Below are 15,110 nucleotides of genomic sequence, written 5' to 3'. Positions count from 1 at the left end.
ACCGTTAAAAAAAAATAGGCTGTGCTCTTGCTAATGTCTGTGAAAGAGCTCATTTGGCGTGCAAATGACAACCTTTCCAAAAAACTCTTTTTTTGTTATTATTATTTAACATTATTTATTGCTAGTGTGCCATAGGTTGAGCTACCGCGTGCCAATGGGGGCACCTGCTCCGGAGTATTCTGGGGAGGTCTAGCAGTTGTATGTTGTTACCTCCATTTTTGTCTTCCTGTGTCGCTCTTTCCACCCAGCTCCCTTGGTGAGAAACTTTACTCTGGCACTGCGCCGCCATTACGGTGCGGAATCACTTGTTTCTGTCTGTCCCGTTTCACATGGCCTTATGTAACAGACGTGGAAGGCAGGGCATAGGGATAGCACAAGCAATAAGGTTATGGGTGAGTATAAATATATTTCCTATGTTTGTCTTTTCGCTGGTTTGGGGGTCATCGCCGGGTCTGTCTGCACACTTCAGTACTCGCAGGGCAGGGTGGATTCCTGGCTGTTCGGAAACATCACGCAGCGGGAAAATGGCAGGAAACAGAAGAGGAATTTAGATGTGGGAGTGGCGATTGATGGGTAGGTCAGCAGGATGATGAGGGGGAGAGGAGAGGAGCCCATCAGACTGAATGGAGAAGCTCCGGCAGTGTCCTTACACAGAGATGGAGGATTTTTCATTGTTTTCTCCTCTCCATTGGTCAGATCATTACAGATATCCGTGCCTGGGAAGTCTTTCCTAACGGAGTCCCTCTGCGTTCACCCTCCAACCCCACTGATGAAAAGGAAAGCAGGAAAGCCTCTCAACTTCCAGGAACATTTGTTTTATTTAACAAATTGATTTAAGTAATGTGGCACAGATGACCTAACATTGAACTCTTTTGACGGCATGGTGTTCTCATCAGCTTCTTCATAATTACCAGTTAAAAACAATGGGTGAATTAACAACATAAACAAAACGGTTGCAAGCAGGTGTTAAAGGTGCTCTAAGTGATGTGACGCGTTTTTTAGGCTACAACATTTTTCGTCACATACAGGAAACATCTCCTCACTATCCGCCTCCTGCCTGTTTGTGGAGCCTGGGCTGTCTACAGAGACTGCGTTTTTTTTCATGGGACAGGCAGCTAAAGGATAGTGAGGAGATGTTTTCTGTATGTGACAAAAAATGTTGTAGCCTAAAAATCACGTCACATCACTTAGAGCACCTTTAAGTAAAAAGCAGAATAACTGTTAATTCATAAAAGGCAAGTTCACTAAAAAACTCCATTCAATTATTTTCAGGTTTTAGTGCTGTCTTCAGGAAATAAAATGTCTTAGTATTCAGCATGGGATATTGTGACACATGCCACAGTACTTTATGTCCCCAAAGGGAAATAATTTGTCACAAACACCGTACGTCAAGTACACAGCACACATACAGAGAAACAAAAGTACAAACGTAACCGAATGACATTCTTCGACAGAGAAATAACACCGACTGATAACACGGACAAAGTGGCAGCGAGTGATCTCGGTCTCTTGTTCAGGGCTGCTATGGCTGCAGGCACCAGGCTTTTTGCCATAGTGAGCTCTCTAGCACCTCAGGGTCCTGTACCTGCGTCCAGAGGGCAGAATGGTGAAAGACCTGTTGAGTTGGTGTGTGTGTTGTCTTGTGCTTTTGTGTGTTGTGATGCGTGCATGTGATGGCCTTAAAATTGAGATCTGAGAGTGTGGGTGTGGGGAGATGAATTAATGTGGCAGCAGTGTTGGAGAGAGAAGTAGAACGCTCTGGGCAGAGGGACAGGTGAGGGGAAATAAGGCCACCACCTGGACTCTTATTGGGAACGGCAACTTAGCCACCGGATCTCTTCCAAAACGTGAACTTTTAACCAACTTCCATCCCCCCCTTCCCCCCCCCTGTATTTAAGTCTGTCATCCTGTACAGTCACATGTCTTGTCATGCTCCTATGATGGTTCTATCCAGCTGGCTGAAAGACTCACAAAATGCCAAAACCTCCTAAAAAGAACCAAATGCAAATGGGTCCCTGAGGGTCAGATTCTCTGCTACCATGTGCCGATCCTTGTGATGTCCTGGCAATGCCCCTTACTGCACAGAGATTATTTGTGCATTTAAAACAAGGAAGAAAGGGAGAAAGAGATAAGAGATAAAGGAAGGGAGAAAGAAAGAAAGACATAGAAGTTAAATCTGTCACAAACAAATGTCATGCCGGAGGAGAAGTTGGAAGATAGATGTGAAAACATGGTGAATACATATATCCACATATTTTTATTACTCTGTCCAGTTTACTGGTCTATTGTAAACTGTGTAAAAGCCCTGTATAATTATGTTTTCCAATTTATATGTGTGTGATGATGTTAGAAAATATTGCTAGAGATAGCCAGTTTAACTATTATACTAACTGTGTTTGTTTGCTTTAACTCCTTTTGAGATCAGCATAGGGATGTTTTCTATGTAAAAGTGTAACACAGCTGTTTATGAAATTGTCTTTTAATTAGTTCAATGAGTTCTTTCACATTACACAATTGTTTGACTCTTAATTTGCTTGGCCAACTTCTTTCCAACCTATTACCACTAGTTTTACACTTATTTGTTTATTTATCTGCTGTAAAGCCAAATAGTACCCCATTGCACCACAAGACCACAAATGCTATAAAATTAAATAAAACACCCCAAATTCTATGAGTGGTCATTCATTTTACTTGCAAAGAGCATCATTGGGAACCACCCATGTTATTTTTGGTTAATTTGGTTGAAAGAAACCCATATTTCTGATAAAGAAACTTTGAAAACAGGTCCAATTCGACCCGAAGACAACACAAGGGTTAAAACACAGTTATTACAGAAATGTCCCCACTTTGTAAATCCTAGCTTCAGTTTTATTAATTGTGAATGGGATTTCAAGGCCCCCTTAACAAACTTTAACAAGTCTCTGGTCTGAAACATACAGGGTGACCAGCAGGAGCGCCCGTTCCCAGACACCAGCCTGTTCTAGGCTCGACTCAGACCCATATGGCTGCATTGTTTGAAAACCACGTCTCCAGGCAGTCCTCAAAAACCCAGCGGTGGGATTGCAGTGCTTCCAGATGTGGCCTGCCTGGATTCTCTACGCATGTAGAACAGCACATCTCTGTGTGAACATGAACGGTGAACACCCCAGCATCACACGCCCACAACCGGCGGTCCGACAATTTGTCACTTTCTGCTGATGTGGTGTAATTAGGAAATGGCACGTGTGTTTTGTCTGTGATGTCGGCGCGCGTGTGTTAACGGCGTTTTTCAAAAAAGCGTGCGTGCACGGTACATGGAAGCATGCATGTGTACTTCTGCGGTTCAGTGGATGACTCACTGTAGGCTGTTAGTCATCTGTCCAGGGACGCACAAAAAGCGGGGCCAAGCGCTTTGTGTGACGCCATGTGCTTTTACAGGCCTCTCAGCTATGTACACAACATGGAGGCTGCAGGATAAGAGCTTCCTGTTTACCAGGAGCATCTTCCAAGAAATAGGAAAACGCTCAGCTTCTTTAACTTTCTACAAATCCTGTCTCAAGTCAAGCCGAAGCCTGTTGTGTTCATCGATATTTCAAATGTGTGCTCACATAGCAGCGCTTAATCCATAAATTGAGCCGGTGTACTTTTTTGTTTCTCTCTTTTTTTTTTTCTTTTAGAATGTTTGTCTCAAAACTGTGTGTATGTAAACTGCAGATCCACACGGGTAGAATTGAGATCCACAAATGCCTTTTCGATTCACAGATAACAACTGGAAATTCACAAATATCCATTTGAAAGTTGCGAATGTTAGGAAGATGTTCACAAATGCTTTTCCTTTATTTGTAGATGTGTGGTGGGACGTAACAAAGTGCATTTCAGAGAGAAATATTGTGCTTTTTACTCCACTACGTTCATCTGACAGCTTTAGTTAATTTACAAATTAGGATTTTTGCACACAAAACACATGTATTTTCTAAAATATGATGTTTCATTATAAATTAAATTACCCAACAATGTAACGGCCTACAAGTCCAGCTGAAAGGATTAGCCGATTAAAAACAGAACAGTTTGGATCGTTTCCCGTTTCTAAAATGTGAGGATTGTTCTGCATTGAGTACTTTTACTTTTAAGACTTTAAGTACATTTTCCTGATGCTATTTACATACTTTGACTTCAGTAACATTTTCAAAGTGGGACTTTTACTCGTAACAGAGTATTTCTACTGTGTGTAGTAAAGGATCTGAATACTCCTCCCACCGCTGGATGTGTGCAATGTGCAGATCTTTGTTTCATTTGTGGAACTTGTTTGCGTCTTTGCAGAGGCGCTTGATATTTGAAAATCCTTTTTTGTGAGTTTACAAACCTTATTTTTGTATTTAGTGAAATGTGTTTCATATTTACAGATTGCACATTTGCACACAGATCGCAAATTAGTTTACGCAAACTTAATGAGACATATCCCATCCCATACAGGCCACTGGAAAAGGCTTGCACTTGGAACTTATCTACTGAAGCAGCACCTGGAACTCTGCTGAAGTGCAACCACAGCGCCCAACATTGCAGAAACGGTTACACCGCTAGCGCACAAACTGTTCCCAATATTGTCACCAGGAAACAAAACAGCAATAAAGATAAAGCTCAGCAGGATGTCACCCACTAAACCATTTCGTTCTGGTGCTTGCTGCACGCACACACACACACAGGGACAAGAGAGGAGGCAGGAGGCAGGGACGGTTGCATTGGGGGAAACGGGTTAACAGGCAGTTAGAAAAGGGGTGTGGAAAGAGCAGAAAGAGAGAGAGAAAGAGCGAGAGGCCAAAGGAGTGGGGCCGTATAAAGAGCAACAGAACACAAGCCAGGCTTTATCCCGCTTGACTGTCCTGCTCACTTAGACCTCACAGGAAACTCCCGACTCCACCGCCCCTCACACACTCACTCATTATCACCCACCACACTTTTTTTTTTTTTTTTTTTTTTTTTTAACTCTCATACAGTCCCACCGACTGCGCTGAGTCTGACCAGAGAGGATGGCTGCATCCATGTGGAGAATGAATGGGCTCTGGAGAAGGATGGCTGGACTTCTGGTGCTCTGCGCTCTGTTGCTCAGCAGTGAGTACTCTTATTGATTAAAGTATCTTATTTGGCAGCTTTGGTTCGCTCCAATGTTCCCTCTCTTCTATCTACAGTACACAGAGTCTTATGTTATGTGTGGGGTCAAACTTTTTGCCCTTCTTTTGTTTTTGTCTGCAAGAGTCTCTAACATTATATAGTAGGCAAAAATTGCCTTTCACGTCATGCAGTATGTGTACATCAACAGTGGCTTTCATGTGTTCTACCATGAGGTTGCACATAGATGCAGAGAGGCATGGTTAGCGGCTGGGTGGCTGCAGACACAAAGGGTCTGCTCAGTAGTGGAAAGTTGCAGTTGAGAATAATCAGGCTTTACATCCTGCTGTGCATCTGGGTGGAGCTAACCATGTGTTTTGAATGTGTGTAAAATGATTAGACAAAACAAGCACACAAACACAGCATCAGACCAAATGCGGGTATTTTTCTGTTGCATATATGCCTGACTGTGAGTTCAGGGAGTTCTAAAGATACTTAATTTATAAGTGAATGTGTCTGTGTGTGTGTGGGGGGGGAGCTGCGTGCATGCAACATATTACAAAGTGACCACATTTAACGTGGATTCAACAGAGAGCAAAAATAGTTCCCTTAAATGTGTTCCCTGCAGATCTGCAAACAGGTGTGTGTGTGTGTGTGTGTGTGTGTGTGTGTGTGTGTGTGTGTGTGTGTGTGTGTGTGTGTGTGTGTGTGTGTGTGTGTGTGTGTGTGTGTGTGTGTGTGTGTGTGTGTGTGTGTGTGTGTGTGTGTGTGTGTGTGTGTGTGTGTGTGTGTGTGTGTGTGTGTGTGTGTGTGTGTGTGTCTGTGTGTCTGTGTGTGTGAAAACCGGGGACTACAGTATCCTTGTGGGGTCTGCACAGCCTCGTGGGGACCAAAATGCTGGTCCCCACGAGTTTAAAGGGCTGTTTGAGGGTTAAGACTTGGTTTTAGGATTAGGGTTAGAATTAGGTTAGGGTTAGGGTGAGGGTAAGGGTTAAGGTTAGGCATTTAGTTGTGATGGTTAAGGTTAGGGTAAGGGGCTAGGGAATGCATTATGTAAATGACATGTCCCCACAAAGATAGTGAAACAGACTGGCGTGTGTGTGTGAGAACATGTGTGGACTCACTGGGCAGTCCACTCCAAATCAGTCTCAGGGCCGATGCTAATTGCAGGGTGATGTATGGCTTGGACGGTGCTGCTGCCTCGCCGGTTGTAAAGCAGGACTAGTTCTAGTTCAGCCTGATGTAACGACTTCTGCAGAGCCATTAGGCTCCATCTATGGCCACAGGGGTGGGGAACGTTTGGGGGGGACCTTGAGTGGACTTGGAGGAGTGTTCCAGACTGATGAAAATAACGAAAGGGTTTACTTTAAAAGGGAAAAGATCATACGATGGCGGAACATGTCCGTAGTTTGCATAGTAAAAAAAAAAAGGCACACCGCATACCGTCTGCATCAGCAGCTTAACAGATGGTAATTAGATTTACATGGAAATCTAATTAGTCTGGGCACACCCCACCAAGAAATCAAAGCCACGAAACCGGGTCGACGATCTAGACACAACTTAGAACCAAGCATGTATTTTTTTGTTTGTTACTGTTGATTGGAAAACAGCCATTCTGCTATCTTATTATCTCTATAATTAGGATGTTGTTTTAGGGTTGGTGATTAACTGTTAGGAAAATAGGAACAGTAATAGGATCTTACATGAACGGATGGCACAAGCGTCTTGCTTCTGTTTTAGGTTTTAGCAGACAGCTTCTGACTTCTACTTTTAAGAATATCACCAGGGTGTTGTCTCAAGACTGCTGACCCATCCTCTATTCTTCACCACATCCAACAGCAGTCCTCTGATCACACAGACCTGCTACATTGTGGACACTTGTGTCCAACTAGCATTTTGGTGCGAATTTTCAGAGGCAAGGCTCCGAAAAAACAGATACGGAAAACCTCACGCTTAAATAAATGGTTTATTGCTTTTACAAACTATTTTTTTACTACGTACGATCTACATCTCGCCAGTTCTACCGTTCTGTGTCGATCATGTTTGTGGCTATTTCTGTTTTTGTTTTGATGACATTTTAAACAACCAGCCGAGTCACAAGAGACTGATCGGTCTCCTCATTAGCTCTTTTTCACAATATAGGACCGCGTGGCTGCAGCCGTATATATGGGTCAGAGGTCTAGCCCCTGATGACACCATTATTCATTCAAAGACATTTTAATGTTTCTCGGCCCATTACGGCTTTCTCATATCTACATGAAAAGGACTCTTTGTTAAGTTTATACTGAGATATGCAGAGGCGTTCCACGGCACAGCTCTTGTCGTGTCTTGTTCTCAGTGGGGAATTGTTGTGTGTCGGGAGGTTAGATCGATGCCACATCCGATTCGGTTGCAGTGATGTCATTAGCCACAGAAGGAGCGAATGGGTGTGGCAGCTGATCCTCGGCCTGTCTTGCTTGCTTGCTTGCTTGCTTGCTTCCTTGCTTGCATGCTTCGTAATATTTCTACAGAACAGAAGGTTTAGAGGCTCTGAAACTCTGGCGTTCAAACGTACCAAAAGATATTAGTTTTTAAACCAAAACGCAGCAGTGCAAATGTAGCCAGAGACAGACTGATCTCATGAAGTGGCGTATGACAGGCCAATTCGTACGCCATTATTGGCGTGTTATCAAGACGCATACTCGCTTTTTAGCCTGTTTATCAACGCCGTTTGGCCTCCATTGACTTACATTACCCTTGCGATTGCGTGTGAATTGACGCCGTAGCGAGTAGTATGAAAGGGCGAGAATCCACGTAGAGGTAAGTCGGGGTGTTTCCTTCATGTCCCATGTGTCACATTTTCTAAAGTCAACCGGCACTTTCTTCTTTTCCTAAACCCAAACGGTTCTTCTTTTCCTTAACCCAGCCAGTTCGCTGTATACGCCGCTCAAAATGCATGCAGATGACACGCCACTTGGCTTTAGAAAGTGGCGTGTATGTTTACTCGAAGTCATGATATCACGTTGCCAGAGAAGAGTCTGACCATTAACTTATCTCTCTGTCTCATATTTGGAAACCAGCAAACTCACTTCGCAAAGGCCTCACCCGGCAACATGTTTATGGAGTCAGATACTATGCGGTGTTGCTTATGCAGTAAGAAAAGTACATTTTCAAGCCTCAGGCTGGGTGGCATCATCAACATTAGCTTGGCAGAGTATATGTTGTACTGGCATACCGAAGGCTGCAGCTGAAAAGTGCAATTAATTGTGCTTATCCGAGACTCCGTTAATAACATTCGCAGCCGGAAAAAACATCTTAGTTTGGATTTGTAGTCTAGAAACACTGATTCAGGCACACAGGAGTGAAAGGATGAGTGGATGGAGGGCGGGATGCAAGAGAGACGGGATGAGAGCCTTTGATAAGTGAATGTGTTTAACTTTGCTAATCAGAGCAAACATCTGTGTCATGTATCAGCATGAGCCAATCACCTCGCCTCTCCGGCAAACAGGTTTACTTTCTGCTCCCACTTCCCATGGCTGTCATTCAGTAGTTATGCAGGCGTGCAAATATGTAGCGCCCGGAATGGGCATGGAGTGCAATGTTGGATGATGTCATTCAACGCCTCTTGGAGTATGTTATAAGCTGACGCTGTCTTCAAGATTTTGGGGGAAAACCTCAAACTTCAAGTCTACTGTGGAGAAAGGGGAAAACATTGCGTCTTTCTTATTTCATCTTAGCGTCTAGAATGATTTTTCTGTTGCTAAGTCAGGGCCCCAGGCAGCGCTGAATGAGCTGTGACAATTGCTGTTTGAAACCAAGATATTCACTCGTGGTTGGAAGATTCCAAATTTGGCATTCATGTGTTCTTGTATGAATATGCACAAAAAGCCATCAGTGCTCAGTGGAACTCCTTTGTATCACACACACTTAAGTGGCTTTCAAAGGAAGAGAGATGCACAAAAACTCAGATACTGCCAGTGGTGGAATGTAACTAAGTACATTTACTCAAGTACAGTACTTGAGTAAAAGTTTGAGGTACTTGTACTTTACTTGAGTCTTTTCTTTTCATGCCACTTTCTACTTCTACTCCAATACATTTCAGAGAGAAACGTACTTTTTACTCCACTTCATTCATCTGACAGCTTTAGTTACTAGTACACAAAACTTATAAAATACCATGTTTTATTATAAATGAAACTACCCAACAATATAACGGCCTACAAGTCCAGCTGACATGATTAGATCATTAAACACTTAGTTGATTGACAGAACAGTTTGGATCGTTTCCAGTTTCTAAAATTTTCTGCATTGAGTACTTTTACTTTTAATACCTTAAGTAAAATTTCCTGATGATACTTACATACTTTTATTTAAGTAACATAGTAGTTTTTTACAGTGATTGTATTAGTATTTTTACTTAAGTCAAGGATCTGAATACTTCCTTCACCGCTGCATACTGCAGAATTTTTTTAAATGTATGAAAACATGTCCGGATCCAAACCTTAAAAAGAGGGACAGCACACACTTTCCAGAGAGTAGAAATCAGCATCCATATCTTTCTGCTCAGACGTGTACAAGACTTTGTTTCTCAGCAAGAAGCTTGGCCCTGCCAACGTAAACTTGGGCAGAATATTGCCACTCTCTTTCTCATGGCCCTCGGCTATTGACCAGCATTCTTTCAGTCCCACGTTGTTATGAAGTCTGATTCACGTCATCTGCTGGAGGGTGTGGGTCTTTTCTTACATAAGCCTTGGCAGATAGTGGTCTGATGTCAGTCTAGGGTGTGTGTCCGCTTGGGCCCAAAGTTATGGCTGAGGAGCCACGTGAGCTTGCGGAGTAATTAAACCCGGAGCCTGTGTTGTGTCAAACTGCCAATTTCCTTCAGTGATTTCTAAATGTGAGAGAGCCAGGTCAGGCTACAGCTTAAACCGTTCAAATATTCTTACAAACTGCCTGTCACCAGTGTCCATTCTGTTACCTCCTCTGCTAGCTGCCACCAGACCATCACCATAACAAAGGGAGGACATTTAAAAAATGCATTTTCTCTCTCTGAATTACTGTATCTTCCTTTGTAGCCAAATTTTCTTTCTCTAAAGAAAACGTATTAATGCTAAGAAAACAAAAAACATGTCACCACACGGACTAAATGATCATCCAGGGGGAAAAAAAGGAGTTAACATGGGGAAGTAGATCATCTAGCAACAATATTTACCTAGTGAAACAAACTTAATGAAAAGCAGACGGCGTGCTAGCATTCAAATCTTCCTTTTCCAATTACTGCTGTTCTGGTGAGCTTATTGTTCCCTGTTCCCCTGGCACCCTGCTGCAATTTTACAGCTGTTGGTTTTTACCAGCGTAAAGGAGGGGGATTGCCCTCTCCTTCTGTTTCGCCTTCATTTTCAGCCCAGAAAATGTTGGCAGGACAAGGGCGATAGAGAAACTCCAGATATCACTGCAGCGCTCAGATCTAAATTGCCCGTATGTGCAGCTAAAGAGCAGCCCCGAGATTATAGTGTGAATTCCAAAAGCAAGAACTTGGAAGCACTCTCTGCTTCTTGTGTCATCCCTGGCTTGTCATGCTGGCTCAAAACTAAAACCTCCGCAACAGCTCAGTGATCCTCCTCACACTGATTGATCCAAGGTGAAGTCATGCTAAACACCGGTGGAAAGCAATGGGCACGTATAACACGTAGTGTATTTTGGATAGCCAGTCAGGGCTGTCTTTAAGGAGGGGTATAGTGTTTACCCTGGGGAATAAAAGCACTTAATGAGCCTCGGCTGAGGCCTTTTGACTGCCAGAATAATTGCTCCAGGTAATTAATGTTTAGTAAAAGGCATGTCGTTGAAGCCACGCTTTATACTTCCTAATTGAAATCACAAGACTGAATGTTTCCTTCCACTTGTCAATTGAATTATCTGAAGTTCGCTTAAAAACATTTGTGCGAATAAAGCCGGTGAAAGTGTGCATTCCATCCAACTGCTTTTAAAGCGAATAAAAACCTGTACGTGATGACATCACATGCTGTTTTGCGATGAAATTGGTATATCGAATTGATTTGACACACTTCAAGGTGTTTCCATTCCTTTTCGCACTGAATCGCACAACTTTCAAGCAAACATTTGCGAACAAAGTTTGCTAGCCAAAATGGGCCACGACGTCTATCTACGAATGATTAATATTGCACGAGTTGTAATAGTGTTTATGTGCCAGCTGATAGCGACATATCAAGCTGTAATAAGACAACAACGACACTATCAAGACATTGCAATGATGATGCAGATGCACGGAAATGCCAGACGACTATTGCTATCTTAAATAGCCTTTATATTTCTAAATTTAAAAAGTCTCTTGTCTTTTCGTTCGTCCACTCATATCCGTCTTTGTTGACACCTGCCATGTCTGCAAAGAAAGCAGAAAGACGTGGCGGAAATGAATGAAACGTCTTCGTTTTATGGCGGGTTGCAACCATAAAACGACCTCGCAATTAATTATTTATTCAGCAAATAACGCAAAAGCCGTTTAACCGATTAAGAGGAAATCCGATGAGATCGAACGTATAAACTTTGTGTCGATATTCTAGCCCTGGATGCCAGCCGAACGTAGCCCCGCCCACAACATTTGAGGTCGGGTAGTTCGGTCTGGACTTGCGTTCTGGAGCAACTATGCACGAACCAGAGCTGTTCGGACCAATCAAATTGTCAGGGTGGGCTTTACACGATGATGGACAGATGATCAACAGTAACGTAATCAACCACGTCACCAAAGAGTGCTTGGGTTGAATTTGTTTACAACAAAGGTGGCTGCCGCTGGAGAATTGAGATGTGTAGATTCCGCCATTGCGTCTGTTGTAGAAGATATCAACAGTGCATTCATTTTAAAAGAGGAACAAAGAACCGCGATCACGTATGTTTACACATTGCCACGCCCGTCCGCACGACATGGAAACTTCCGCCTCTGCCTTTGCTCTGTCGAAGCCTGCCTGTGACGTTTGTCTCCGTTGCTCTGATTGGTTGTAGCTCTATCCAATTGAGTGCAGAGGCATTTTCTTTCCCGGTTCGGTTGAAACACGCCCTAATCACCGCCCAATGGAGCAGTATCAGATTCCTATTCTGACTAGAATCCGAGTATGACAACGTCAGGCTATCGATATTCATGAAATTCAATCGAATTTTACTGTTTCCATAAGGCATTTTCATTCAATATTACTTAATTCGCATAAAAAAACGTGTGGATGGAATCATGGCTTGTGTCCTTTGCTGAAGGTCCTGAGTTTGGTCTTTTCATTTGTACTGTATGTGTGTGTGCATGTATTTAACAGAATGCGTGTTTCTCTGCAGAGTTTGGCCATATCTGGAAGGCTATAACATTATTGCTATTATTTCTCAATCTCCCTGTCCTACTTTAGCTCCTTAGCCTCAATCACTGTGGAGCCAGATTGTTTAGGGCCATAGGTTTTGATATCGTTTTACAACCTCTCCCCACACAGGCTCATGTAAAAACAGCAGCTGGAATGGGTCCATGGACATCTGCTTACACAAAGTAGAGAGCAGCTGGTGTTTCCAGTTTCTAACAAAACGGATGAACTGTTTTGGACACAGGTTTTAAGTTTCACAGCCCTGCTGAAACTATTTTAATGAGTGAATTAAGGGTTGAATAAAAACAATGGTCAGTAGCTGCCATCAATCATAATGTTGCCTTTTAATTATTTGCTTTGGTCCCTCTAAAGGCTTTTCTTTCTGCCTTTGCTTTCAGCAACCCAGTATCACATGAAGGCAAGACAAATGTATAAGTTAGAGTAACATTTTGAGTAAATGATCACATCAAGCCACTGCAACGCAGAAGACCGCCACTGTGCTGTTCCCTCCGTTAGTGTGTATGTAGTCGGAAATTCCGCCGGATGTCCTTCTTTTCAGTTACCTTCCTCTTTCTTTGGTTGTAATTCTAAACTCCGGTGGATTTCTGAGGACTATGATTAACTGCTCCTCAGATCTCTGCAGGGTAAATCCAGACAGCTAGCTAGACTATCTGTCCAATCAGATTTTTCTGTTGCACGACTAAAACAACTTTTGAACGTAACACATGTTCCACCAAAACAAGTTCTTTCCCGAGGCTATTTAGCAGAGGCGCCGTGGCTCCGTGCAGCGCTTAGCACCGCCCAAGACGATTGTGATTGGTTTAAAGAAATGTTTAAAGAAATAAACCAGAGCATGTTTTTCTCACATCCAGGAATGCTGTGTGGACTAGCCAGACCCTCCTGCGCAGCGTTGTGGAGGAAGGTCTGGCAAAGTGGGGGAGACTAGTGCGTGTGTGATCCCACTCCAGGAGTGTGTCTCTGTATTCCAGAGTGTTATCTGTAACCCCCAGTATGTTCACCTCCTTGAAGAGGTCAGTGCATGCCGTGTGCTGTGACAGCCACATCCTGTCCTAGGTTGTGCACGGATAACATGACATTTTGTCAAAACTATCTTGTGTTTTGTTTAAAAGCACCAAGGGCGTGGGCAGGGTGGAAGAGTCAACCTATACCGCTCGTCTGTGCAGAAACAAAAATAGTTCTCACGTTCGGGGGACCGAGCGGTGTATTCCTGGGATGTTTTTTTTTTCTGTTTGTCACTGCAGTAGCAAGTAGGAGTAACGCCGGCGTACTACGAGACCACATCATTACCTAGAGGATTGTTTTTATATGATTGCAGAAGCTGTTATTCTAGCCTATAGGCAGGCAAAAGATTGTCTCTCATCTAGTGCTGAAACAATTTGTTGATTAATCTGTTAGTTGGGACTGCAATTCATCGAAATTGTAATCACGATTACGATTTTGGCTACTATTAATCACATTAAGTTTTGCAGATAAACTCTTATTTTGTCTTGTGTTCTGAATGATTTAAAAAAAAAAAAAGTTCAAACTGGAAAAGTATTAAGGGAAATTTCACAGTTCTAGGGGTTTCATCTATTGATTTCTTTACCTCTTTCACTGTTTTTTTAAGTTCAATAATTGCAACATCTTTAATCGTGATTTCAATATTGACCAAAATAATCGAGCAGCCCTACTGTTAGTTCAAGCAAAAATGCCAAGTATTAAGTGGTTCCGCCTCTTCAAATGTGAGGATTTGCTTCCAATGTAAAAACAAATAATTAGTCTAAGCCTCATTTGTCGATATTGGTTGGCCACAAATATGTCCACCCTCCCTTAGCATTTCTTAGTCACCGAATTCCATTGAGGATCTGTGAGACTGAAAGAATTCCTGAGTTAAGCTGTAGTGACATTTCTCCTGGTAGGGAATAAAAAGAAAGGAGTGAGGGGAGACTTCAGTGGACATCTGGAAGCCGAGGACATGGATAAGTAAGGAGAGGAGGGTGTGGCACATTCTGACAGCCAAGGTGTTGTCTCTGTGGTCTGGGTGGAGGTCAAATGCAAGATTTAGAGCCCCCATTGCCCATGATGTCAGTACTTGTCAGCTCTCTGACAGTACAGCACATATGCAGGGAGGGGAAGCACTCCCTAAGGAGGACTTTCGGAAGCAGCTGTCCCCTGCTCATACGCTGACTGCGCCCATTTAATCAGGTGTGACTATGTTTGTTTCTGCTGCAATCCCCTCTCTCTCTTCCCCACCCTAAATCTGAGCTCTGGAGTGGCAGGAAGGGTGAAAGATGGCAGTCACAATGGCAGCATCACGTCAGGGAGAGAATGGGCAAGGCTGTGACGGATGAGTGAGGTGGGGACACGTGAAAGGAAAGCAGCTATTGAGCAGCAGAGCGGCAAGAGTGCAGGATGGTGAAATCGAGCTGTGTGTAGATATTAAAATGAACACACTAGGATCAGCAAAGTTAAAGTGTGTGTGTGTGTGTGTGTGTGTGTGTGTGTGTGTGTGTGTGTGTGTGGGGTGTTGTGTTGTGTTGTGTTGTGTTTCCCCTATGTAGTTAGCCTTATTAGGGCTGGGTTAAAATAGTTGATTCTCCAATTAAAATCGATCTTTGTTTGAGTGATCTGATATCTATTAATAAAATCCCCAAATTGATTTTTTTAATATACAGTACAGGCCAAAAGTTT

General features: G+C 43.0%; 1 protein-coding gene across 3 annotated transcripts in view; it reads left to right on the top strand.

The window, feature by feature from the left end:
• cd34 (CD34 molecule) overlaps positions 1-15,110 on the top strand; it is a 42,778-nt gene that overhangs the window by 10,706 nt on the left and 16,962 nt on the right. For 2 of the 3 annotated variants that reach the window (XM_028583673.1, XM_028583674.1), the window contains exon 2: positions 4,974-5,088. The exons of the other annotated variant lie outside the window; for it this stretch is intronic. In XM_028583673.1, coding sequence (XP_028439474.1) covers positions 5,007-5,088 — 82 coding nt within the window. In that variant the 5' untranslated portion in view covers positions 4,974-5,006. The remainder of the gene's footprint in view (positions 1-4,973; positions 5,089-15,110) is intronic. 3 annotated transcript variants of the gene reach the window in all.

Source organism: Perca flavescens, chromosome 7 (genome assembly GCF_004354835.1).
Source record: "Perca flavescens isolate YP-PL-M2 chromosome 7, PFLA_1.0, whole genome shotgun sequence".
Lineage (NCBI taxonomy): Eukaryota > Metazoa > Chordata > Actinopteri > Perciformes > Percidae > Perca > Perca flavescens.
This window is presented reverse-complemented; position numbering and strand designations above follow the sequence as displayed.